The sequence below is a fragment of a genome, unplaced genomic scaffold (genome assembly GCF_019419815.1).
Source record: "Pyrus x bretschneideri cultivar Hongxiangsu unplaced genomic scaffold, Pyrus_bretschneideri_v1 Contig2, whole genome shotgun sequence".
Classification (NCBI taxonomy): domain Eukaryota; kingdom Viridiplantae; phylum Streptophyta; class Magnoliopsida; order Rosales; family Rosaceae; genus Pyrus; species Pyrus x bretschneideri.
Window position 1 is genome coordinate 3,723,974 of NW_025999501.1, and position 27,012 is coordinate 3,750,985.

The window sequence follows — 27,012 nt, forward strand, 5'->3', positions numbered from 1 at the left end:
ATTTTGCTCTACAACCAAACATGTTTTTAAAAGAATGTATATGTCTTGCACATTTGCTCTGCAATCGGATTGTACTCGTGGACATTCTCTTTAATTTTATTGCTCTTTCTATCAAAATAAATAGGGTAAATTACACAGAACTACCTCAACCATTAGGTCATTACCAGTTTCATACATCGTCTTTAAAAAGTTTCAATGTCATACCTCATCTATGAATTTGTTACAATTTCATACATTCCATCAGTTGTATGTCAATTCCTTCGTTAAATGCTGACGTGGCTTGAGGTGGGACCCACTTTCTATTACAAAATTAATTGAATATTACAAAATTTAAAAATTTAAAAAAAAAAAAAAAACCCAAAAAACCAAACCCAAAATCCCCTTCCCCCCGAAACCCCCCATTCCTTCCCATCTTCCCCCTCCCCCCCACCCCTCTTCTCCCTCCCGAGCCTCCACTCTCTTCACCTCCCCTCCCATTCAAAAAAAAGAAAAAAAAAACCAACCAGTTGAGGTGGTTCAACTTTGACCGGAAGGATGTGGTGGTTCGACTTCGATGGGAAGGAAGGGTTGGGTGGGGTGCGACGATATAGACAATCTAGGTTTAGATTTGTTTGTTTTTTTTTTTTTTTTTTTTTAGGTTTTGAATGGGAGAGGAGGTGAAAAGAGTGGAGGCTCAGGAGGGAGAAGAGGCGTGGGGGGGGCCCGGGGGGGGTGGGGTTCAGAGCTTGGAAGGAAGGTTTTGGTGGGCGGGGCGGGGGGAGGGCATCGACGGGGAAGATGGGAAGGGAATGAGGGGTTTCAGGGGGAAGGGGATCTGGGTTTGGTTTTTTTTTATTTTTTATTTTTTATAATTTTGTAATATTTAATTAATTTTTAATAGCAAGTGGGTCCCACCTCAAGTCACGTCAACATTTAACGAAGGAATTGATAGACAAATGACGGAATGTATGAAATTGTAACAAATTTGTAGATGGGGTATGATGTTGAAACTTTTTAAAGACAAGGTATGAAACTGTTAATGACCCAATAGTTGAGATAATTATGTGTAATTTACCCAAATAAATAAGGGATGTGCTATCCACACATCCCATTTTACTTCTCACACACCCTTGATAATTTCTATCCGTTGATCTTCTTCAATTCATCCGATCTGACGATTGAAAATTAAAAATATGTGTGAGAAGTAAAATAAGGTGTGTGAATATTACACCCCATAAATAAATATGGTAAGTGGGCCTAATTATATCAAACAATGTAACAGAAATTTGTTCCGTTTATTTATCATGTGGTGTTGGGATTGTCATTGACCCATCTGATAAGCCCCAAAAACCACATCACCATCACAGATTAAAATATTTATTGGAAAGTGACCGCTCTTTGATGGTTATCCTCTAACTTATCATCCATATTGTATCAATTTATTTTCAGCTCTATATTATCAATATTGTGAGGATTAGGTTTAGCCTTATAATAAAATAATAATGATGTGGTTATATTGTATCAATTTATTTTCAGCTCTATATTATCAATATTGTGAGGATTAGGCTTAGCCTCATAATAAACTAATAATGATGTAATTCAATTTCGTCTTTGGCGAACATCGAACATAAGACATTTCCCTTACAAGTGAAGAGAAGTATCATTAGATAATAATACTAAATGACACACGTATAGTGCACATTAGTGTTTGAGAGCACAACTATTTTTTTGTTGGTGTTTTTGTAAGATAGTTACTAAAAGCCAATTTCTATACATTTTTGTCTCCAAATCATATATGTATTTCACGATGTTGAATTAAATAAATTAAACGATATGCACGAGGAGAAAACGGTGTGCCGCTACCATGGACTAGTTGGTCTCAATATTTGCTCATAATATTTTGGGTTTTTATCACAAATGATTCCTAAAATTGAAAATCAATTAATGTAGTCCTGAAAATAAGTGTTGTAAATTAATGTGGTCATTCCGTCACAATTCTGTTAAAAATTTCATTAAGTATTGATGTGGCACATAAATATGTCTCACAAGATTTATGGGTTTTTATCACAAATGATCCCTGAAATTGACTTACCCCATCAAGATGATCCTTAAAATTGAGCTACACCATCAAGATGGTCCATAAAGTTGAAAATCGTTGAATGTAGTCCTTCAAAATAGGTGTCGCAAATCAATACAATCCTTCCGCTACAATTCTATAAAAAAATTTGTTATGTGCTGATGTGGGTGTAATAATTAATTTAAAAAGTGTCTAAATACCTTTTTGCATACTGAATTTTTTTTCTCTTATAGTAGGACCTACTCCGAAAAGAGATCTCTTCCATAAATTTTCAAAGGCACAAGGCTTAACCAAGACCTAAGAGAAGAGATGGTTTGGAAATAGTTTTCAACCAACAATAGACGCACCTCGGTTATAACCTTAAGTCACCAGACCACCAGGGAAGCGTTAAACAAGCTCTTCAAGATTAAGGTTGTGAGGATGTTGATCACATAAATGTTAACGGTGATGTCCTAGAAGTCGTTGCCAATCAATCAAGTCGTCACCAAAGGTGATCACGATCTAGGTTCAATTTGATGAAGGGTGTCGAATTGTGTAAAGATGCGTGTATTGAGATTTTGTTTAGAGAATAAACGACAAAGGAGGTAGAGGAATGTGGACTGGGATCAGAGATGATTGCAAGATTGGGTTTTTGGGTTCACAACTTTTTATTAATTATTAAATTATTAAACTTATTTGTAATTTTTTAATTTAATTAGACTTGTGTTTGATCCATTTATGTGTCACATTAGCACATAACGAAAATTTTGACAGTGTGACAAAATGCTACATTGATTTGGGACACTTACTTGCGAGACTACATTAATCGATTTTCAATTTCAGGGACTATTTTGATATCACAAGTCAATTTCAATGATCATTTTGATGTCGCGGGTTAAATTCAAAGACCATTTGTGAGGAAAAAAAGGCTTATGAGAACCATTTATGTGCCACATCAGCATTTAACAAATTTTTTAACAGAATTGTAACGGAATGACTACATTGATTTATGACACCTATTTTCAGGCACTTCATTTATTGGTTTTTAATTTCAATGATCATCTTGATGGTGATGATCAATTTCAAAAATCATTTATGATAAAAACTCTAATATTTTTGCACATTCATATATTTTAATCCTTCAAAAAACAACTATTTCATTACACATTTGACCATGTGAAGGTTAAGGCTCTGCAAGAACAGAAAGAAAATGTTCCAACGAACACATTGCACAAAGCAATAAGCAAAAAATATGTTCCAACGAGCACATTGCACAAAACAATGAGCAAAAAAATATGTTCCACCTTACTAGAATCCAACCAAAAAGGACGAGGAGTTGTGAACTGAAACCGGAGTCGCTCGAAGATCAATCGACCTTGTTCATCCAAGGGGTTCAAATGGGGGAACCCTAGAACCGAAGGGGTATTCAGTCGCTAGGTTTCTCAAGGATTCTCGCATTCGAGTTAAACTCATCTAGTTCAAACAGACTCTATACAATAATTTTCCAATTTAGGGTAGTAATTTGTGTTAGCAAGTTCTGTTCTCATCAAACTTGTTTAATTAATCTGTGTCAGATGACCCGATAACAATCAAACTCGTTGCACAGTCAAATCATGTTCAAAGAAATCGTGACAAAATATAACAGCAAGTCATCTGCAACAAGTACAACATATCTGATGAACCATATCATACAGCTGGGTTTGCCTTCAAAAACTCTTAGGTACCTACTGCTGCTAGGTAAGAAACAGAGTAACAGATGGGGGATTGGTGTCAATTTTGCACATAATACTTTCGTACATATCAATTCACAAATCAAACCTATACAAAAGCAACATACAATCTTCAGCCAAGAAGCAGTAAGCATTTAAAACAAAGGAATAACTTTTTTCTTAAGTGCTTATGCAATAGAACTTCTAGATCATGCTAACCAAATTCTAGCTTCTGAAAAATACCTAAAAGATAAGCAATTAACAACCACAGAGTTCATCAAACCTTACCATCCTACCCAGAAAATAAAAAATAAAAAAACCTACACACCAAATCTTATTATTTGACCTAATGATTGGGGCCTAAAAGCGCCAGAAGAAACGCCCTGTAATGCCCAGAAGTCTCCGAATGAACCGCATCATTCAACGTCTTCCCGTACTTCTTCAAATACTCCGCCTTTATAAACTGCATATCGATTTCGGCCCTCGAAACGATCACCCTCAGGAGAGTACTGTCGTCTGTCCCCAGACCCTTCATCGCCCGGTGCAAAACCTTCGCAAAGTACCTCCCGGGATGCTCCGCGCACTGCAAGATAGTCAGAAGTGCGTGCTCAAAGTACCCAGATGTCTCCTTCTTCACCGCCTTCTTCAGCGAGCTACCGTACATGTTGTGGTAGGCGGCGCTCACGGTGGCCAAGTGGGCGCTGCTCCGCCCGCTGAATATCTGCACAAACACCTTCTCATCAGTTCCCAGTCTCTTCTCCCCGGCGCGGAAGAGAGCTTTAGCGTCATGCTCCGCCGCCGCCCTGTCGACCTCCAAACCCTCGTACCGCGGCGTCGCCACATAAGCGAGGAGGAGCTTTTTGTGGTCCCCGGAGGTGTGAAGCTCGATGTCTTGCTCGAGGTAAACCCCGAAGGCGGAGAAGTAGATGTTCTTGAAGTGGAGGATCTGAGATGGGGTTCTGGAGCAGATGACTTCGGTGGCGGCTCTGAGATCCACGATGCCGCCTCCGGCCAGAGCCTGGCGGATGATGGTGGCGTCGCGGGTTGGGGGGTCGTGCATCCAGAGGAGGACGGACTTCTTAGTGTTGCCGCTGAGCTCGGAGGAGAGGCGCTTGGCGAGGTCTCGTGGTACATGGTTTTGTACTCCTGTTTGAGGTAGGCTCGCTGGGTGGCGTCGCGGTGGGCGAGGATGTTGATGACGGCGGATGTGTCGCAGCCCAACCCTTTGAAGGCGCGGTGGAGGCTGATTGCGTCGTCCCTGGGGGTGGTTAGCACCGGCGGTATGGTCACAGAGGCCATGGATTTTGTTTCTGCAACTAGAATTGATGAATTTTGAGACCCAGTTTTAAAGTTTATGAATTGTGGGATTAAATTGGAAAATATTGAGATAATATCAAGAGGTGATCCACCAAATAAAGGAACAAATTTAATCTGAGAAGGAAAGGGAAAGGGAGGTCAACATACATAAACTTTAATGTACAGGTCATGCCGTACCAACTTTTAGGTAGCATTCAATGCAAATTACGTTTAAAATTCATCATACGCGGTGTACTAGTTTAACGTTCAGTTTAATCATGTTTGCAATTCGTTACACGCATGCGCGTACAATCGATTAACTTGAACCATAACAGTGAGCATACATATTTTTTTAAAAGGGAATTTTAACAACAAAAAAAAAAATTCTGTTACTGTTTATTTTAACAAAAAAAAAACTTTTTTACATTAAAGAGTTAATTCTGATACTATTTATCTTACCCTTTATTTTATCCTTATTGTTAAAACTCAAAGTTTTCAAATTATTTTCATTAATTTTCCCTTTTTAAAATCTATTAGGACAGCGGATTTGATAGCGCTTTTTATATCATAAGCATAAAATTCTAAAAAATTTATTAATCTATATATTCTCATTGTGAGAAGGTTTTTGACTAAAATATGTCATACATGTCTTAAAGAGCAAGGTAAACAAATAGTTCAAATTTTTCTGAAAAGACAAGAAATTCAAATTCAAATTGAATTGAACTAATAAATAAAAGCAGATAAAACCAGTTTTCTCACCGCTTCGTATGAATTGAATTATGTTGCTGGTTCAAATTTGTCCCTATTCATTAAGATTGTTCTATATAAAAGGTTGCTACTTTTTTTGAGGCATGCAATTGGCGTTTGTAGAGGAAGGGCCACATCAATAATTGCATTAGCTGTATAAAAAGACCTTGTCAGTTTCAACCTTCTTTTTTTGGGTCAAGAAAGCTTCAACTTGTTGACGATGCTAAGATTGGGGTCTCTTAATAATTGAAGACGCACTAGAAATCTCCTAATTCATTTACCCGAAAAAAGTTTTAAATAGTAAATGTATTGAGTATACATATACGATAGTCAAGTCCCTAATTTTGGTCATTGGTTAAAACTAAATCCACATGCATATATGCTTATGACATCGGTGATAGTAAACATTTATCCTCAAATGTCAAAGTTAGTTCGAATCTCCTTCCATATTCTTTGAACAAAATAAATAGATAGAAACATTACACTACTAATATAAATAAACGTCATGCAATATGTAGAGTAAAAAATAATTAAGAAAATTATGGAGGTGGTACTGTGAACTTTTGGATAAAAATGACAAAATTACCTTCGAGGTATATCGGGATTCTCATGCGCATGCAACAAACAATAACAGCTCAATCAAGGAAAGTCAAAGGTGATCAAAATGATATTTATTCAAATCTCTCGCATAACTCCTCATTAAATCCTTATTCAAAAGGTAACTCCTAATTTTCCTATTTAAATTAACAATAATTACCATGTTAATTGCAATATATTATTTCACATAATATCTTGTAATTATTCACAAAAATTCACCATATATGGCCGGCCTTTATTCTCCAAACAGGGCCGATCACACCCCTATAAATAGCCATATTTTCTCACTAAAAAGCTAATCCATTTTTGATACCCACAAACTCCAAAACACATTCTTTTCAGAATTCTAACTTTGGCATCAGAGATTTTTTGGCCAAAGCCCCCCCATTCATCATGGGCACGTGAGGCTTTTGACCTTAATCTTAGATGTTATTATTTTGCAGCTGCATTTTCATCCAAGAAGAAGATGGCGGAAATTTGCATCCACAAATTGATGTTTTCATTGAGAGTTTGATTCACATGCTCAAAGAAGACTCTCGCATTCAAAGTTTCTCGTTTCTCGTTCATTTGTAGATTTTTCGTACGTTCTTATTCCTAGAATTTTTTATAAAGTTATTTGAATAAATGTAAAAGAAAAGTACAATGACTAGAAATACAGAAACCACAACGAACAAAACTTCCTACGTTCAAGGATTTGGACCAAGTGATGGAGATCAAGGCATAGCCCCACCACGACGATCCACGAGGCTCAACATGACAACGAATGGAGCAGCACCACCCCCATAAGGCACCACCGTGGCTATGCCAATGGCAGCCACCGTGGTAGCTCACAGCGAGACCAAAGCCCATGGTGAAAGCATTAACTTGCAGCTGCAAGCCCAAACACATGCTACCTTATAGCAACAAGCCCAGGCCCCCGCCACAAAGGAGCCCAGCATGGCTGAGCCCAAGCTACAGCCGTAATTGCCAAGGTCGCACCGAGGGGAGCCCAACGCCCACACACTCCAGCAGCCTAGCTCGCGCCCACAATCCGACCCATGCTAATGACCCGACCCACTCCCGCAGTCCAACCCAAAGTCCGGCCCATTCTTGTGGCCTTTCTAGCAGCCCAAAACCTGTTTAAAATTGGTTCAACCTTCCCGACTTCAGATTTCTGAATCGACGATTGAACCGAGGGTATTTTCACCCCATTTTTCCACATATTGACAAGTCATAGAGTTGACAAGCACCCTCGCGTAGCAAACGACCTTGATGAATTAGCTCTTATAGCGTACCGAGATTCAGCGTGTCCCAGACGATGTGTCCTGAAGTAGGATAAGGGCAAACGATGAATCTATCTAGCAATGTCCTAGCAAGCAGCCACTCGACCAATCACGAACCAAGCCTTCTGTTAATGTACACTCTTGACTAGGCCCCCGAGATAGATTATACTCTCGTCTTAGCATGCAGGATGAGCGTGCACTCTTGGTTAGGCCCACAAACGAGCATACATTCACGATTAGGGCCACATTCCGATAATCAACATAAGCAACCTTTCAAGTGAATGGTTCATGCATGGCTAAGCTTACAAGAGCATCATCCACCTCACATCGGAGTAGGTAGCACGATGGACGGAGATAAGCAGTCACTACAATTTGATCCAAGTTCAACTAGCAGCCTGCGAGAAACTCGCTCGCCAACTAGGAACATACCACATGCACCAGCATAGACAACCTGAACACATGGAAAAGCAGCTTTAGACCAGTATGTCACAACCAAGGGCAATCAATAACTCCGCTACCCCCCAACAAAGGTAAATTTAGGACGAAGTAGAGAGGCTCCTGATTGAGAGATTGTACGATTTGCAACGCAACGAGGTCACTGACGAGGCACTATGACATGACATGACCAACATAAGCAGGCCATCCTTCACAAACAAGATCGAGCAAGTATAGCCTCCACACAAGTTCAACATGTCGTATTTCACATCATTCAAATGGGGTGGAGACCTAAATAGACATTTAAAGCACTATCAAAGTGTAATGATCCTCTATCGAAACAGCAATGCTCTCATGTGCAAGATATTCGCCATCACTTTACAAGGCAAGGCGGAAGATTGGTTCCACACCCTGCTGCCATAATCCATCCGGAGTTTTGACAAACTTTCTTTGGTTTCCACCAAAGAATATTCATCTTATTGCTCTATTAAGAAAAAGTCCGATCACTTGTTCAATATAAAAAAAAACCCAAAAGAGTCACTCCGCAACTATGTGAAAAGGTTCAAAGCAGAGAAGGCAAAGATAGTCGAATGTAACGACTCGATAGCTAGTGCATTCTTCCAAAAAAGACTCCCAGTAGACCATCCGTTGTTCGGAGAATTGATCATGAAAGAAGATCTAACTCTGATAGAATCTTTCACTCTGGTAGAGAAGCATGCACTTTGGGACAAGGCTCAGCGAGCAAACAAAGCACCCGAGCAACCTCGAAAAGAATTTACAGTAGCTTAACAAAAAGAAGATTAGAAGCAGTACAACAACAAAAGTAAGCAAGAGGCCAAGCGCAGAGACCAAGTACTACGTATTCCATTGAAGTCCCGGTCACATAACTGATGATTGCTACACTTGGAAAAACAACCTAAAGAAGCTGGTGAAAGAAGGCAAGGTCGACAGATACTTGGACAAGCCAGCAATAGTCAATGACATCTTCGCCGAATCCGAGCACTTAGGGACCACCAACAACTCTAAGAAAAAGAAGATCTAACAGACTCTACTACTCTCATAGGTCCAGGCAGTCAATGCCCAACCTAGACCTATCATTGGTTTCATCGAGTAGGATGTTGAAGGCGTCGACTGACCACACGACGACGCACTAGTGGAATCTATCTAACTAGCCCACGCTATAGTCAACAGAATGATGGTTGACAATGGAAGTGCGGCTAACCTACTTCAGCTCTCAGTAATTCACAAAATGGGCCTGGAAAGAACAATCATACGCCGAGCGGAGGTACTCACTGGATTCAACGGATATACCTCGATTGTCATTAGCAACATTACACTTGACATGAGAACATTCCAGCTATCTCAAAGTAGATGTTCACGATGGTAAGCGACCCGTCTCCCTTTAATGGGATTCTAGGGCGACTTTGGCTTATAAAGTTGGACGCTGTAACCTTCTTCAAGTATCAAAAACTCTGATTCCATATTCCGAAAAAAGGAATCGGAGAAATTAAGTTTGACCAGGCCACATCTCGACGATGCACTGTGCAAGTACTGAAGGAGTAAAAAAAAAGACATTTACCCTCACAAAGGCTACCGAGGTCCAAAGGGACGAAGCTACCAAATAGCAACTACAGCAACCAGATCAAGAAGATGGTGTCCAAATCAATGCATTAGTATACGAGACGGGATGGAAACCTGAAGAAGAGGCCGAACACATCATTCTTGATCCCCTGCAGCCATAGAAGACTACTAGAATTGACTCAGGTCTGAGCCCAAACATCTACTTGGCAGTCTTAAAAGTAGCTGTAAGCTCTACCCTCATATGAGAAGAGTTGGGGGCCCAACTGTTGGTATTCTACACTTTTAAAGCTCTTCTAAATGTGAAAACCAAATATCTAAAGATCGAGAAATTAATTTTGTTGCTAGTTTTTGCAGCTCGAAAGCTCATACCATATTTTCAAGCTCATACATTTATCGTCATGACTCAGTATCCTCTACAATCAATCTTACATGGTCCAAATGCTTTTCAACAAGTAATGAAATAGGCATTGGAAGTTGGCCAATACGGCTTAATTTTCTGACCCCGCACAGCAATAAAGACTTAAGCATTGGCCGACTTTATAGCAGAATTCACGTCTAGCCTAGGCGACGCAACAGAGTAACCCAACGAAGTCCTGGAGGCAACTGAGCACGGCCTAGCCATGCCTGCTTCACTCGATAGAGACTTCTGGCATTTGCATGTCGACGACGCATCCAACTACAAGGGCTTGGGAGTAAGCGCGGCTCTTATCACCCTACACGGTTTGATGCTCAAGCATGCAATCACTCTAGGCTTCAAAGCATCCAACAATGAAGCAAAGTATGAAGCCTTACTAGCAAGCCTCCGAATTGCAAAAGACTTGGCGGTAGAAAGCTTGCAATTCATTCTGATTCCCAACTAATCACCAACCAGACTACTGGGGCATACACAGCAAAACATTCGAAGATGACACAATACCTAGAGAAGATACAAAAGCAACCTGAGGCGTTTCAGACTTACACCTTCACTCAAGTTCCGTGAGTAAACAACGCCCATACAGAAGTGCTAGCCGGCCTAGGTTCCGCCATCAACCATCAACTCAAACCATCTATTCCGGTAGAATATCTAGACAGGCTAAGCACAGAGGCGAAGCTAGCAGCCGAGGTGTCACAGGTTAGTACAACTCCAAACTGGCTAGATTTTATTATAGACTACTTGATCAATGGCACACTCCCCATGGAAAGATTGGAGTCTAAAAAGCTCTAAACAAAGGCAGAACGTTACTACATGTGGAACAACGTTCTTGTCCGAAAATCCTACACTGAACCACATCTTCACTACCTAGCGCATCCCGATGACTTAAAGATTCTAAGTTCAATCCACGAAGGCAGTTATGGAAATCAATTTGGAGGCCGATCCTTAGCACATAAGGCTTTTAACGTAGGCTACTATTAGTCTAATATGCATCAAGACGCTAAGGAGTTAGTACAAAAATGTGACATTGCCAACATTACAAGCCGGTACCAGCAATCTTACTAGCGAACTACACCCACAGATGAGTCATTGGCCGTTCATGCTATGGACAATTGACTTGGTAGGGCCAATGCTGCCCGTTACTAGGGGCAGAGGCATGATGATCGTGGCAATTGACTATTTCACCAAGCGGGTAGAAGTGAAGCCCATGACAACCACAACTCAGACGGACATAAAGCGCTTCATATGGAAGAACATCATTTGCAGATTTGGCATCATTCAATCCATCATCACAAACAACGACTTGCAATTAGTAGGCAAAGATTTGGCAATGTTCTTCCAGAAATACAACATCAAATAGCACATGTTCACGTCGAGGTATCCCCAAGGCAATGGGTAGGAAGAAGCATCTAACAAGATGATTCTCGACTGCCTTAAGAAATCTTTCTCCTACATGAAGGGAAAATGGCCAAACAAACTTCTCGGATGTCTTTAGGCGTATCGCACAACTAAACGATGAGCAACCAATGAGACTCATTTCTCTTTGGCATTTGGTTAAAAAACAATCATTTCTCCCAATGGCATCGTGCAAGTATCATCACTCTACTGCCAAACATCGAGCAGAACAGAAATGAGATGGCCACAAACATAGATCTGGTAGAGGAGAAATGCAAGAAGGTTATCACCCGTATCGTAGCTTACCAGCAGCAACTCCTTTCCAGCTACAACAAAAGGGCCAAGATCCGGCAGTTCAGCCTGGAGATCTAGTCTAAAGAAAAGCCTTCATCACTACCTGTAAAAAATGCTCCAAAAAGATAGATCTTATCTGGGAAGGTCTGTACAAGATCAGCAGAGTAGGCGGCAAGGTTAGTCACACCCTCGCCACTATGAATGACAAAGAGATTGAAAATCTATGGAACACCTACAATATGAGGAAGTATCATGCGTGACCTCCTGCTATATCAAAGCCCGAAGACTTAAGCAACTCGACGAGCACCACCTTGCAAACCGAGGACTATCCAGTTATTATGTAGTTCCCACCTTACAGCTAAGTTTTCGTTCATTCCACTCATTTTTTAATGAGGAATTCAAAAGTAATTTACAACTTGGTTCGGCTGCATGCTTACAACAATTGATCACTCATGCACTTTAAAAGAAGATCGCATCCTTCTTAGGGACTTATTGCAGGAATTGCACCCCCTGGGGACCAACCATTTTTTCTAGTGAGAGAGGGTAAACCAATTCCCCGACACCCACATAGGTTTGCTCTCTAATGCGAGATGATAAACTATACCTCCAAATATCCAGATGTGAATAAGTCGAGTTACCCTGGTATAACTAGGTGCATGATGGCTTGGGCCGGGATTCCTAGAAGTAGCCACAATGATCTTTTTCAAGGCTTAGCTAACTGAAGGATTTTTTGTCTCTTGGCCTAATCCGTGGGGAACTGGGCCTTAGAGACGGATAAGGCACATTACGCAGTACGCCCTATGAACGGCTGCCCTGAACCTTAAAGCTACTACCGAGTGCACCAAGGTAGCCTACGGTTTCTAGAAGACTACTTACGGTTTGCCTTTCGAGCAATAAACCGTGCTAAACTTATACAACCGCACATTTTTGTGAAAGGTTAAACAGTTAGTGTGTATAAACAAAACTCTATCCTACTGCCGACATGCTACGCAGTCGATAAGCTTCACCTCTGCCAAAGCACGAAACGATCGTTTAGATCTACATTAACTCCTAAAGTGTTATGATACTTGCTACGCAACCCATGAAATTGGCTACATAAGAAGCATGAAGTTCTCTCAAACCTTTGCTTACAAAATTCCATACAACTACATACTTTTGATACGAAAGGTTAACAAATTTCATGACCAAAAAATCTTTAGTATATTGTGATGCAGGATACACAGCTCAAATGATTGAAGAAATTCAAGGTTAACAACCAAGTGGTCATGCGGACTCGTCTGCTTCTGTAAGTAAGGCGTCCATCTGCCAACCCTATGGCTAACAACTTTGCAAAAGTTCTACACCAACACCTACGGCTGCATAGGCTACGTGGGCCTATTTGCTTATAGAAAAACAACACGTCTGCTGGTCTAAAGGTCAAAGATTGGGCATAAACAAAAGAAGTGGAAATGAAGAAAAATAAAGGAAACAAGTTTATTAAATTTTCTAGCAAAATTTGATAAATAAATAGCAAAGGTCGAAGGAGGTCAAGCAAAGCAAAAAGCAACAAGGAAAACAAAGAAAATCGTAAAGGTTACCTAAAAGACTACATTTTAGCATTTTGGACGTCCTACGACTACTCAGTCGCCATATCTTCAGCAACCGCGATGCTCTCAACAACGACATCATCAACGCTTCACCCCCTAGCTGCCATAGCCTGGACACCAACTTCTCCGACTACTTCACCAATGGAAGCCTCAAAAGTAAAGGCAAGCAAGTCTTCTAGAGAAATAGAGAATGTCTCAAAGCCTTTCCCATTAAACTCAAAATCAGACAGCCTACCAAAGAGATAATCTACATAACCCAGCTTGTAGAAATTAGCCTGACTCTGAACAAGCGAAGCCTCGAGCCCAACCTTCTCATCATTCAGCTCCTCGTTCTCCTCGAGCAGACCAACGCGGACACGCTGCAACTCATCCACTTCATTCCTCAAATTTTCGTTGATCTTCAATGCACCTTGGAGTTTCAACACTTAGGGTTCAAGCCTATCGACGACCTTCTTGAAGTAGATCACTTGATTATAAGCAATAATCAACTTTTAATCCTTTACGTAAGCAGAAGAACGAAGCTCAGAAACTACACGTTTAAGATCTTAAATCTGAGGTATGCAACAACCAATCTCCTTCTCTACACTTTCATACTTAATTAGATCGTATCAAGCCTAGTCTTAAAGTCAACGATTTCCTAGCGAGCGGTCTCAAGCTGTAGAGAAGTGGGGGTAAAGATATTAGACCTCTTCAAAGCGACAATCTTAGACTCCAACCTCTTGATCTTCTTAGGAAAAGAATAAACTTCAACTACCATAGTCTTTGCCATCTTATTAGTAGCCTTGGTAGCTTATTGGTTAAAGAGCATAGACTCGGATGCCATAATTGTCATTTTCTACATCATAACTAGCAGAGTAGTTATTCTATATTGGGTCGTATGCTTTGCAAAGGAACTTGGGCAAATAACCCCTCTAACACCATCGACAAGCTTGGCACACGCATCCATGTCTTCAAGCAGATTTGGCTTCAAAAGCGCACAGATCTCAGCATTCTTTCTAGAAACAAGCTTGGTGGGATTTCTCATAACTACCCACGCGGGCAGTCTCATTTTTCACAGCAGGCAAACTAGTCTCAATAGCAAGAAGAACATGCCTTGGCGCCACTTTAGAAGTGGAGTCCACCTTATCGCTCTTCATAGTAGCAAGCCTCTCTGAAAGTGAACTAAACTTTACTCCCAACAGACGTCTTGGCACAAATTTTGCCACTGGGGGCACGACGAAACCTCTACACTAAGCAATCATATTAGTAATCGTACTAACTACCTTTGGCATGGAAAACGTCATTGGCTCAGACCTAGCGACCTCATTTTTCCTCCTCTTGGAAGAAATCAAGTCAATATCAAACCTATCGGTAGCATGCGGTCCCTCATAAGCAACAGAGGAAGTCTTCGGCTTCTTCTAAACTGGTATCTTTTGAGCAGGTGGGGAAGATCTCTTCTTTCTACCTTCATTTACAGCAGGCTCTACGACGTCAATCGAACGAGCTAATACCTCTGCCTTGATCCGCTTTATCTTTTCTCTCGGGGATAGTCCACATTTCTCCCTGCGAAGAGGACTAAGCAGCTAACGCAATTCATGATTCTCAGCGGGGACAACTAAAGCAACATGCACCTTTTTCATATCTGGAAAAGTCTTGGGAGTTGAGCCAAATTCCGAATCTACAAAAGTAAGGGAGAACAATCAACAAATCAGAAAGCAACTCAGCAAAAGCACAAAGCAACCTAAACACTAAGCAGTCTACTTACTGGTGATGAAAATCGTCGAAACACGCAACTAAAGGGAAAATTCAGACTCCCACTCTCCAATTATCTCCAAAGTCTCATTGGCTTAGTCATGATCTCCCTTGCTCGAATGATCAAAGAACCTATGTCAAATAAGTACCAAAATTCGTTGACGGTCAGATCTAAGTCAAAGAATTGGCTTAGATTGAAGAATTCCACCATCACACAGACCGTATTTAGAGAACATTGAGCGGGGGCACACTTCATGGAGCAAAGCACTTCTTACAAGAAACGCGGCATGGGAAAAGTAAATCCCAACACGAAATAGTAGGGGTGAAACTTAATGGCTTTCTGAGCGCCACTACATTGCTCACGGCTGCTACCCTTCTTGACATGCTTCACACGCACCCTAGATGGAATGGCGTGCCTATATGTTTCAAGGAAATCTCTGAACGAGTCATCAGAGCTAATTTTGAAGTGAACAGCCTTGAAGTAACCCACTTTACTCAAAGACTCGCCTTGGCGATACAACGGCAGCACACCATCGTCATTCTTATGGCTTAAAGAAGACATACTTGAAGAAATTCTACAAAGATACAAGGAAGAATCATTAGACGACTATTAAAAAAAAAAAACATCAAGTCCACGGCCCAAAGATAGCAACCAAGGGACCCGCGCTAGCTCTCATCTCTCTCTCTCAGCCCAACACGCTAAGCAGCCTAGCACACCAGGAAACCTAGCATGCCAAGCAACCTAGCATGCTAGGCACTGCCATTCTCTTGGCCCAAAGGCCTCGCGACCTAATCCAAAAGGAGGGGGCTAGCGCCCTCGCGCCTCCCTCTCTCTCATCTCTCCTGCACAGGCCCAAGCCCAACGACCGAAGCTGAGAAGTTCCTGACTCGAGCCGAACCTCAACTCACCTCTGTGGCCCACATCGTTGCATCTAGACCTCGACCCATGCTGAGCCGCCTCTACACCAAGCCACCCATAGCAATAATGTCGTGACCCTTCCAAGCCACTTTTTAACACATCCTCGACCCCTGTCGAGCCAAATTTCAAGCCTCAAGGCTCCAAAGAATTACGAAGACAATGAAAAATTAATTTATTCTTACCTTGGTGTTGCGTGAAGACGAAGAAAACAACAAAAGACGGTCATTATTTGGGTTAATTTGTAACCATCGCACACGAAAATATTTCCTCATATTTTTAGATTGTTTTAAATTTGACAAGAAGTCGTCTTAAAAATAAGAATTGAGAAAGATTCTGATTATAAACTATTTATGCTAGGGTTGGGCAAATGGGGCATGGACCCATAGGTAAGGGCGGGTCTAAGAGGTTCGGGGTGGGTACGGGCCAGGTCTAATTTTGTTTTTAAAATCTGAAACGGGGCGGGTCCACGTTAATTACGAGGTGGGGCGAGTCCTAATTGCTGAAGAAACGAGGTCCTCGACTCGGACAGTTTCCATTATCCAAAAATCTGAGATTTAACTTGGTCCGTTGATCAAATCTCTGCATTAAAACATATAGCAGAGTCTGTCTCGCAGACCTCGATCGCACTTAGACTTTCCCACTTCCCTAATCTCCTCCAATCTCTCATCTCAGACCTCGATAAGGCACACATCTCATCCATCGACTCTCCCTACTTTCTCATTCTCCCTCACACCCCTACTCAACTCGACGCACTAAGACTCATAGTGACTGAGTCGACCTCGGTTGTGTCAACATCACAACAACTAGCCACCATCAACGTTATAGCATCGTCTCCTAACTTTCCTCCAGTCCTTCCAATCCCAAGTTCTGGCCATCACCACACCATCCTCGCCATTGAGAACACCACCATCATCCTACAAATCCCTAGGTAATTTATGAATTAGGGTTTTTGATTTAGGAACTTAGAGTTTTTGCATAAGCTTTTCAATTGATTTAGGAATTATGTGGGTTTCTGATTTGGAAATTTAGGTTTTTTGGGGTTGTGATTACATGAACTTTTCGATTCATTATATGGCCTGTTGTGATTTGATTAGTTGTTGAAACTTTTCGATTGGTTTTGAATTTTATGGATCTGCTTATAGATTGTAAATTTTAAGTTGTTTGGTATTTAAATTTGTTACAATTTTTTGAAGATATTGATTTTTAACTAAAATTGGTAATTGAAGCTGCAATCTTGATGCTGGTAAGTCAAAAGCAATAGTGAAGATTATTTGATATCCATTATTGGTTTCGATTTTTAACCCCGAATCGGAACTGACTAGATTACTGAGCAAAGCCAATAATGAAAAGTTTGTTGGCTTTCTTTATGTTTATGAAATTTGTTATACTTATCATGTAATATATTTCATGCAATTACTGATTATGTAATATGCTTCTAATCTTTCATTTCTAATGATCTCATATGTTTCTTCATCAATTGTAGTTAGAGAGAGGTCACAAGGAAGGGTGTCGTCCTTTTACCATAAATCACCAGAATATTGGAAGTCATTTCGAATGTTAATTTCGATGTTATTATGGATTTCATTTTATGTGATTTTGCATGTTAATTTGATCTTTGGACTTTGGATGTCTCGGATGTTATTTTTTGTTGTTTTGGATGTTATTATGGAGCTTATATGTTATTTTGATGTTTGGACGTTGAACTTTCGATGTTATTTAGATTTTTGATGTTATTTGAAATTTTGGATCTTATAATCAGTAGGCTCTGTACTCGGTTTTATTTTTGGATCTTGGAAATTTGGATTTTTTGTGTTATTTGGAATTTTGGATCTAGGAATTTCGAAGATGGAAAAAAAAAAAAAAAAGGATGATGCATTAGAGTATGTACTCTGTTCTAATAAAAAAATTGAAAATAGACCCAACAATCAATTCAAGAAAGAAAAAAAAGTAAGTGGACCCGGCCCTAACCAGCTCGTTTGAAACAGGCCGAGTTAGGTCCGGTTCCATATTCAAAAATTTCATTACCTAGCCTGGCCATGTTCACCCCTAATTTATGTGTTTGTTTGGACTAAATGAGGAACTTCATCTTTTGATTTTGGAGCAATTGGATTAATTGTAAATTATTGTAATTAGTAAGATATGTTCCTTTTTCTTGAATTAACTTGACTCCTCAATGATGAGGTGGAGTTCCTTGTCTTCAAGATGATTTATTCCCAATTTACAAAATTATGTACTTATAATCAAAATTGTTCTTATTATAAATCATTTTATAAAATTTATTTCTACAAAAAATAATAAAATATAAGATCGTTTAATTATCGAACAGTATAAAAACAAATGGTCAAATACAATAAAAATAGTTATGAATCGTTTATCTGTTTTCTATAATTGCTTGCCTAAATGACCTTACTTTTAAATTGATTTTCTATAGAGATGATCTTTGCAGAGTAATTTATAATATGAATGATTACGATCATGAGCACGAAGTTTGTGAACTGGTCACAGAGTATTTTGAGGAGGAACTCCTCCTCAATTTTAAGGAGCCAAGCCTTCCTCTTCATAAGATACATTCCCATTTAGACTTTATTGTACTTATTATTTTTTTTTTTTTGAACAAATGATATTATCTACTATTTTTTGTTGCAATAATATAGTTCAAATTCGTCTTTTTACGATAAGTGAACCTAAGACCTCTCACTTACAAATGAAGAGAAATATTATTATACCGTAGTACTAAGTTGTAGACTTTATTGTAATTAGAATAGGAGATATTAGTTTCTTTTAATCTCCAAGGATTATACACTATGAGAAAACTCGTACAAAAAATTCTCACATAAAACTAGTTCTAGTAGTATTCTGATTTTGGGAGAATAAAAACTCATCAAAGTTTCGAGTTCGGCTACAATGATTACATCTCACTTAGTAATACAAGTTTTATGGATCATATAACTGTGGAAAGATCCATTTGATCCCTACATGCAAGACCTAACTGCTAATTTTCAAAATGACTCGTGGTTTGTACTCTGAAAGAAAAATTGCAAAGTTTTGTTACTTTCAGCCATTGTGTCCTCACATCATACCTTAAATTTCAAGTTTGTCCATTAGCTATAATTCAACAAACATTAACCAATTAGCATATAAAATAATTAAACTAGTAAACAACTTATTTGGAATCAATACCATTCTTACTCCAGTTCTAGATAGTAAACAACTGCAATAAAAATTCGGATTTTGACTCCTCAATTATGGCTACATAGAAGTGAACATGTCATGCATGAAAAGTTATGAAGCTTTTTAAAAGAAAAAAAAAAGAGAGAGAACCTTACAACAACAGTAAACCCAAAATGATACATAAATCAAGGGCCATGTATCAGACAATATCACAAGAAGGTCCCAAAATGTCTAACAAGATCCCAATACTCACAAATTCACTCGTATGATAATGCATGTACACTCTAATTACTCATATTTGGCAACACAAAATCACCACTTGTTTCAATATCTTCAACATAGGCTTCAAAATCATCAACATCCATGCTGCTGCTTCCGATGAGATGCCTACTGGCATTCGGGACGTTTAATGGTTTCCTTGCCTCTTGTATTATGGACAGAACTTCTTCAACGCTTTGCGACGGATAATTTACATCGTTGCACTGCCAACTTCCTCCTTCCATCATTTCCATAGGTAAGTTCTTTAGAAACCAAGGGTGGCTTTTGATTTCTGGGATATTTATTCTCTGCAGAGAGATGGTAAGCAGAGACCGCGGTGAGAAGGCTGAGCCGAACAGATCAATTTCAAAAAGAAATGTGCAACAAGAACCAGATGCTTGCAATAATGAGGGAAAAACAAAATTCAAGGAAACTCTTCATGCTCGCTAACAGTATACCAATATAGATTACAAGAGTATAAATACAGTCATGGACTACTTTCAGCACCAAATTAAAAACTACGTTACCTCTTCAGGGTTTGCTACAAAGATATGAGATAAGAGATGTCTACATTCAATTGAAACTCGGACATAATCTGGAACTGAGTACTGCACACTAAGAATCCGCTGCCAAACAACACATATTGTGTTAATGACAACTCAAGAACGAATTAGCAAGTTTTGATATATACGATGTTTAACTTCTGTTCCATTTTATCGGCGAAAAACACTTACCCCAATTGTTTTTCTAAAGTTTCTAGGGTCTTCGGGATTTTCAAAGGGATATGCTCCAACTATCATCACATATAAGGTGACTCCACAAGACCAAACATCTGCAATCTGTAATATCTAAGATTAGATCGAAAGATGCTATAACAAGTTATAATGTCGATCACAAGGGCGCAAGAAGTGGACTTACCTTTCCATCATATTGTTTTTTAGATAGGACTTCAGGTGCTATATAAGCCGGTGTTCCTACAGTAGATTTAGGCTGAGAATGCAATAATGACTACAAAACAAAGTGAACGAATTAATCAAAGTCTAATTAACTCAAATCCCTAATGTAGATCAGTATACTAAGGTTTGTGGATTACCTTTGAGTATCCGAAATCACATATTTTTACACGAGGTGCTGTACTGCCGTCTAAGAGTGTGTTTTCAAGCTTAAGGTCTCTATGACAGATTTGCTGCGACAAACAAATTATTTCCTTACTACAACCAACACTGCCAATATCAAAAGAGAAAGAAATAATAGTATACGACACATTAACAGACAAGTGCCGCATTGCATACCATTGAATGACAGTAACTAACTCCTGATATCAACTGCTGGAAGAAAAACCTTGCCTGATACAAATCAATAAGTAAATCGAAATTTTTTGTAAGTTTAGTTATATTATGAACTGTTTATGTAAAAATGTTTCAGACCTAACTTTCCCTAACAGAAACTGAACAAAAATCGAGATGGAATCCATTTCAGGGGACACTCAGATATCCCGTCTTTCAGAATCTACGTTAAATACAGTTCCAATGAAATTTTCTCAGCCTTCAAAACTACTTTACCTCATCCTCACTAAATCTGCCAGCATTGCATATTCTCCCGAAGAGTTCTCCCCCAGCGGCGTACTCCATCACTATGGCTAGATGAGTTGGTGTCAGAAGGACCTGCAAGAAAGAGACCGCACTACTCCCAAGTCAATTATCTCAAATAAGCCATTGTAAAGATTATTTCTGCTTCACAGTAAAAATAAAATGCAGGAAGTAATGCTCATTTTTAGCAGAGGCATTTCTCTTAGTCCCACTGCATCCCTGGTTCAAAGTTCTAACAATCCCCCATCCCCTTGGTGCATTTCAGAGTATAAATACCACGTTTTAATAAATAAAAACATCATATCTGATCATCCATACAACGTTAAGCACATTAAAGACCAAATTTAGCATGTTCAGTGTTCAGCCACCCAACCCCAGCAGACACTTATACAAAATTGAAACAGAACTTGCCCAATTCACTCTCTTAAAATTAAAAATGAATGTAGTTCTTGACCACTGACCTCTTTGAATCGAACGATATTCGGATGCTTGAGTGATCTGTGGTTCAAGATTTCCCTCTGAACATGTTCTTCTATCTGCGTCACCAAAGAAATTAAATATTAAACAAAACAAAATAAAATTCAAAGGATAAGTAAAAAAGAGAACGCAGAAAAAGGGAAGATATAAGAGTTGAAGAGAACCTTGTGTCCTCTCTCAATGAACTTGACAGCATAGAGCTCTCTGGTGAGCTTGTCTCTGACCAGCCTTGCCACCCCAAAATTCCCAGACCCAATATCTTTCACAATCTCATACCTCTCCATACTATTACACCAATGAATTCCTAGACCCTAAATTTGCACTCTTCTTCTTCTTGTAATTTGACAGACTTGACAATCCAGATCATGAGACATCAACTTGGACTAAACTGGAAAGGGATTGGAGTGGGGTCAGGCACTGACAAAGATTTTAGAGGGTTTAGGATCAGGATCATCTCTTGACCCTTAAAATCTGAGGGCTGCTGAGCAGACAATCGTGACTGTTGAAATTTGATCCAACAACTATAAATAAGAGGCTCTTTAAAGTTATAATAATTGTAACTGTTAAATCAAATTTCAACGATCATAATCACCTGCTCAGCAGGCTCAGATTTTAAGGATAAAGAGAGGATCCTGATCCAGGGTTTAGGGGGACAACTGGAAAAATGGGTTGGTGTGAGACTTGTCATTAAAATGTCTTGACAAGCCATGAGATTGAGAGGCCACCACACACTGTTTGACGGTATGCTTTGGAAAAGAGTAATACTAGATACATCATATTTTAGATTGTATTTATAAATCAAGAGATGCATCATAAACAAAAAAACTAGGAAAGATTACCCGCTTTATGTGTGAGAAATATAAATTTTATTTTTATTTTTTTTTAAATATTGTTGTTAATATTTTTAAGGGAGGAGTTATTTGTTTTTAACGAGATTGGCAGGCATTCGGAAAAAAAGGGGTTGGCACTTAAGGAGAGAGAATGAGAGAGAGAGAGAGAGAGATAGTGAGTATAGAAGGTAGTGATAAAGTGACATGGCTGTGAGGTTATAATTATAATTCATTGTTTTTTTTTTTTTTTTTTTTTTTTTTGTTGATAAAGGGAGTTCTACTAATATATAGTTTATATAAGTACGTTAATTAATATTATGTAGTAATTCAATCATTAACAAGACAACAATCACGTCAAAATAAATGAGTTTGCATATGAGTTAGGCAAGCGCAATGTATCCACATGTTACACTCAAATTCGAATTATCTTTATGAAATATTATGGTCTGGTGGTGTTCCTCTTCACTTGGAAGTGAGAGGTCTTAGGTTCGAATTTCATGGATAGCAAATTCAATACCTTAGGTTGCCCATTATGCGACTTAGCCGAACTCCCTCTCTCCTTAGTGTAAAAATATCAATGTACGTACACTAAGAGAAAAAGGAAGAGAGGATGATTTCCCTTATGTAGAAAAGATTGGATAGTGAATTATGAGCTCAGTTTGAAAATAAAACTCTTTTATTTGGTTCTTAATTAAGGACTTTAAGGAGAAGCAAAAGATAAAATTACACTTCGGACTGACTGACTATTGACAAAAACAATTTGCATAGAATGAATGTGTGACGTCCCAACCTAATAAAATATAATATTATGTGGAGAAAGACTTTAATTATGTTATTAAAACAGAAGACTTCAATTGTGTTATTAAAACAAAACGTCACATGATGAAAAACCCATTCTACGTAAGTAGTTATGCTACACGCTAAACTATGGGCGCGAGTTGGATAGAAAATTCCAACTCCAGCTGATTCCAATCGGAAAAATTCCAACTTTTCCAAAAAAAGGAATTTATGTTAACTTGGGAATAAAGTGGAAGATAATTTAGAAATAAATTGGAATTTTTGTTGGTCTGGTTCCAATCTAATCCGTCAGAAATATGTCTACCCCAAACCTTGGGTTGGAAGTATTATTTTCTGGGCACAAACTAACAGTAACCCAAAATGCGACATACATTAAGGGCCCAAATTCACAAGTAAGATTTGTGAATGCAAAAACACCACTTAAAGTTTCAATATCTTCAACACCAGCAACCAAATCGTCAAGGATTCATGCTCCTGCTCCTGCTGCTGCCGCTGCTTCGAGGACGAGGCCTATCAGCAGCATTTAGGACCTCTAACGACTTTTTTGCCTCTTGTATTATTGTTAGAACTTCGTCTATGCTCTGGGCTGGAGTATTTACATCGTAGCACTGCCAGCTTCCTTCTTCCATCATTTCCACAGCCAAGTTCTTTAAGAACCACGGGTGGCTTTTAATTTCCGAAACTGTTATTCGCTGCAAAACGATAAGTAGTGACCAAGATGAGAATGCTAAAGTGAACTTAAAATTTCAACTATAACCAAATCGTTATCTAGTAGTTTCAGCACCGAAGTAAGAGCTACATTACCTTTTCGGGGTTTGCCAGGAATATTTTAGATAAGAGATCTTTACATTCCTTGGAAACTCGGACAGTATCTGGAATTGAGTAGCGTACAGTAAGGATTCGCTGCCATAAGACATAACGTAGTATATTAACTACAACTCAGAAAAGAATTAGCCAGTTGTGATATATGCAATGTTTAATTTCAGTTACATTTCAATGGTGAAAAAGGTCGTAGTGCAACTAACCCCAATAATTTTTTTGATGTTTATAGGGTCTTTAGGATCTTCGAAGGGGTATGCTCCAACTAACATCACATATAAGGCAACTCCAGAAGACCAAACATCTGCAATCTATAATTTCTATAAGATCAGATAAAAAATACACTTAACGTAATTACAAGCTCCAGTGTCAATGAAATGGCACTTGAAATGGACTTACCTTTCCATCATATTGTTTTGTCGAAAGGACCTCAGGTGCAATATAAGCTGGGGTTCCTACAGCAGATTTTGGCCGAGAATGCAATGCTGACTATAAAACATGGTGAAAGAATAAATTACTCGAAGTCTCACTATACCGAATCCCTCTTGTGGATCCGTACTCTAGGGTTTGTGGAATACCTTTGAGTGTCCAAAATCACATATTTTTACTCGGGGTGCTGTGCTGCCATCTAAGAGTGTATTTTCAAGCTTAAGGTCTCTATGACAGATTTGCTGCCAGAAATGAATTATTTCCTTACTACAATCAAACACTACCAAAGAACACGAACACTAGCAAATATCGTACGAGAAAGAAACAGCAGTATAACATATTAACAGAAGAATTCCGATTTAGATACCATTGAATGACAGTAACTAATTCCTGATATCAATTGTTGGTAGAAATACCTCGCCTGATGCAAAACAACAACAAAAAAATTGAATAAGATGTGAATTTTATTTCGATTATAACTGATTGTTTAAGTAAATGCTTCAGGAAAAAAAAAAAAAAAAAGATAATGGACCTCATTTTCCCACTTTTTAGTAAAAGAAAATCTAGATGTTTTGCATTTTCAGGGGACATTCAGAAGATCCCAAGTTCCAAACTACAAATATTTTGCATGAAATTGTCACCCACTCAGTAATTAGTTAATTACTTTACCTCGTCCTCACTAAATTTTCCAGCCTTGCATATTCTCGTATAAAGTTCTCCCCCGGCAGCATACTCCATTACTATGGCTAAATGAGATGGCGTCAGCAGGACCTGCAAGAAAAAGACCCTAAAACTCTTAGGTAGGCCATTGCTGATTCAAAAGATCACCACCATTACTGAAGCTTAAAGAATTAAGAGAATTAGGTAGGCCATTAAAGGACTTTCATGTTACGGAAGCTGTCACGCACGAATCAAAAGCTGATGTGGCACCTTACTATCCATTATCCTCCCTCAAGCTTACGCTCGGTATCTGGAGCATGATACTCTTTCTAAGATAAAGAAATTGAGGAGAATGCAAGCCCTTTGTCCTGTTCTGTGCAAGTTGATCAGAGCAAGAAAATGATAAACTGCAAGATCTCTCTCTGCTCTCTATTGAAATGAACAACCTCTTCGACATATTTATTGTCACATTGAAACACAGGGTTATGGGCTAAGGCAATAGCGGATATATTATCACACCAAGGGATTGGTGGTCTATCATGCAAGTCACATAGCAACTTTCGAATCCAAGCTAAAGCTTTGTACTCTGCTCCTATGGAGGAAGGAGAAATAGTCGGTCCCGAGCAATGGGATAAGTAACTGCAAGGCTTTTCGGGCAGAGTTCATCACAAGGCACAAGGCACGCTCAGTTGCAAAAGGTACTTACAGAAGAAGGTTTGGACTTTGATGAGACTTTCAATCCAGTGGTTAAACTTACCACTGTCTGGTTAGTTTTGGCTTTACCTTCAACTTTCAATTGGATTCCTTTGTGCACGGTTAGTTTTGGCTTTACCTTCATCTATCAACAACCTTCAAATCCTATCAATCGAAGAACACTAAGGTATGTTTGAGTGAGGAACTTCACAAAATCCAAATGATTTAGGCATAGTGATGAATAGATGGGTCACATAATGTTTGATACTAGGGGTTAGAAATGCACCACATGAGCATTACAATAGGCATGACAGAAGGATTTGCAAATGACTACTTGGAAGGAGTCATTTACAAATCCCACCACATGCTTCTGTAATACCCATGAGGTGCATTTTCCAATTCCTCCAAACTAACTTTTTGTGATCCATTTCTTCTTCATTTTGCCTAAATGCATTGGAATTTGGAAGTCTCTCGTCCATAAACAAACCCTAAAGGCGGGATTTTAGCATATTTAAGTAGAAAGACATGCTATATGTTTACACAGCAAATTAATCCTCAAATGAAAACAAACAAAATCAAAGTGATAACCATGCATCCACCAAAACAATGTATTCCATTTATTAAAAAAGGAAAATTGGATATTTATGTATATTTACATAAACTTATGATGACAGACCTCTTTGAAGAGAACGATATTGGGATGCTTCAGTGCTCTGTGGTTCATAATTTCCCTCTGCACATGTTCACCTATCTTCATCACCAAGCCAATGAAATGGATTAAAACTCAAAACCCAGTAGCCAGAAAAATTAAAAAAAAATCGATATATCAGAAGAAAAAATAATGATTTAAAAGAATAAGGACAGACCTTGTTGCCTCTCTCAATGAACTTAACAGCATAGAGTTCTCCGGTGATCCTGTCTCTGACCAGCCTGGCCACCCCAAAATTTCCAGACCCAATATCCTTCAAAATCTCATACCTCTCCATGTCATACGCCAATTAATTTTTCGTTTAATTATTTTAATAGGGTTTGGGAGAGAAAACAAGTTGGAAAGATGGTTGGTGGGAGAGGGAGTGTAATCATTAAAAAAGTAGTTTAAGGGAGAAGACAAGGGATTAGAGGCCACACAGTTTATGCCGGCAATCGAGTGGAAATTAAGTAAAGATGTTTTGGACTTTTCAATCAATTATCTTCTGCTCTCTCTCTGCCCCATGCGTGAGAAGGTGCTGGAAACTCTTCCAGTTACTTGCCCCCAACCCAAAGCCCCTCCTCTCTGCATATTTTGGACT

General features: G+C 39.0%; 3 protein-coding genes across 4 annotated transcripts; all 3 read right to left on the reverse strand.

Annotated features, from left to right (window-relative positions):
- Positions 1–3,799: 3,799 nt before the first annotated feature.
- LOC103962049 (annexin D5) lies at positions 3,800–5,058 on the reverse strand. Its single transcript, XM_048583099.1, is given in 2 exon segments — positions 3,800–4,872; positions 4,875–5,058. Coding segments are annotated over 2 exon segments (951 nt in total). The 5' UTR covers positions 5,044–5,058; the 3' UTR covers positions 3,800–4,090.
- A 14,218-nt stretch (positions 5,059–19,276) lies between these two features.
- Positions 19,277–22,107, reverse strand: LOC103962071 (serine/threonine-protein kinase SAPK2-like). The gene is made up of 9 exons (XM_009374736.3): positions 21,659–22,107; positions 21,479–21,553; positions 20,991–21,092; positions 20,721–20,774; positions 20,522–20,614; positions 20,347–20,436; positions 20,163–20,267; positions 19,956–20,054; positions 19,277–19,736 (listed from the first exon to the last, which is right to left on the reverse strand). Exons 1-9 carry the CDS (start codon positions 21,776–21,778, stop codon positions 19,455–19,457), a joined length of 1,020 nt encoding a protein of 339 aa, XP_009373011.2. The 5' UTR covers positions 21,779–22,107; the 3' UTR covers positions 19,277–19,454.
- A 1,240-nt stretch (positions 22,108–23,347) lies between these two features.
- On the reverse strand, positions 23,348–27,012 carry LOC103962059 (serine/threonine-protein kinase SAPK1). 2 transcript variants are annotated; one of them, XM_009374726.3, is made up of 9 exons: positions 26,590–27,010; positions 26,400–26,474; positions 25,040–25,141; positions 24,738–24,791; positions 24,520–24,612; positions 24,341–24,430; positions 24,148–24,252; positions 23,927–24,025; positions 23,348–23,814 (listed from the first exon to the last, which is right to left on the reverse strand). In XM_009374726.3, exons 1-9 carry the CDS (start codon positions 26,707–26,709, stop codon positions 23,581–23,583), a joined length of 972 nt encoding a protein of 323 aa, XP_009373001.2. In that variant the 5' UTR covers positions 26,710–27,010; the 3' UTR covers positions 23,348–23,580. The 2 variants fall into 2 exon arrangements, with proteins under 2 accessions (XP_009373001.2, XP_018506618.1); XM_018651102.2 differs by having other exon boundaries at positions 23,672–23,814; positions 23,927–23,994; positions 26,590–27,012.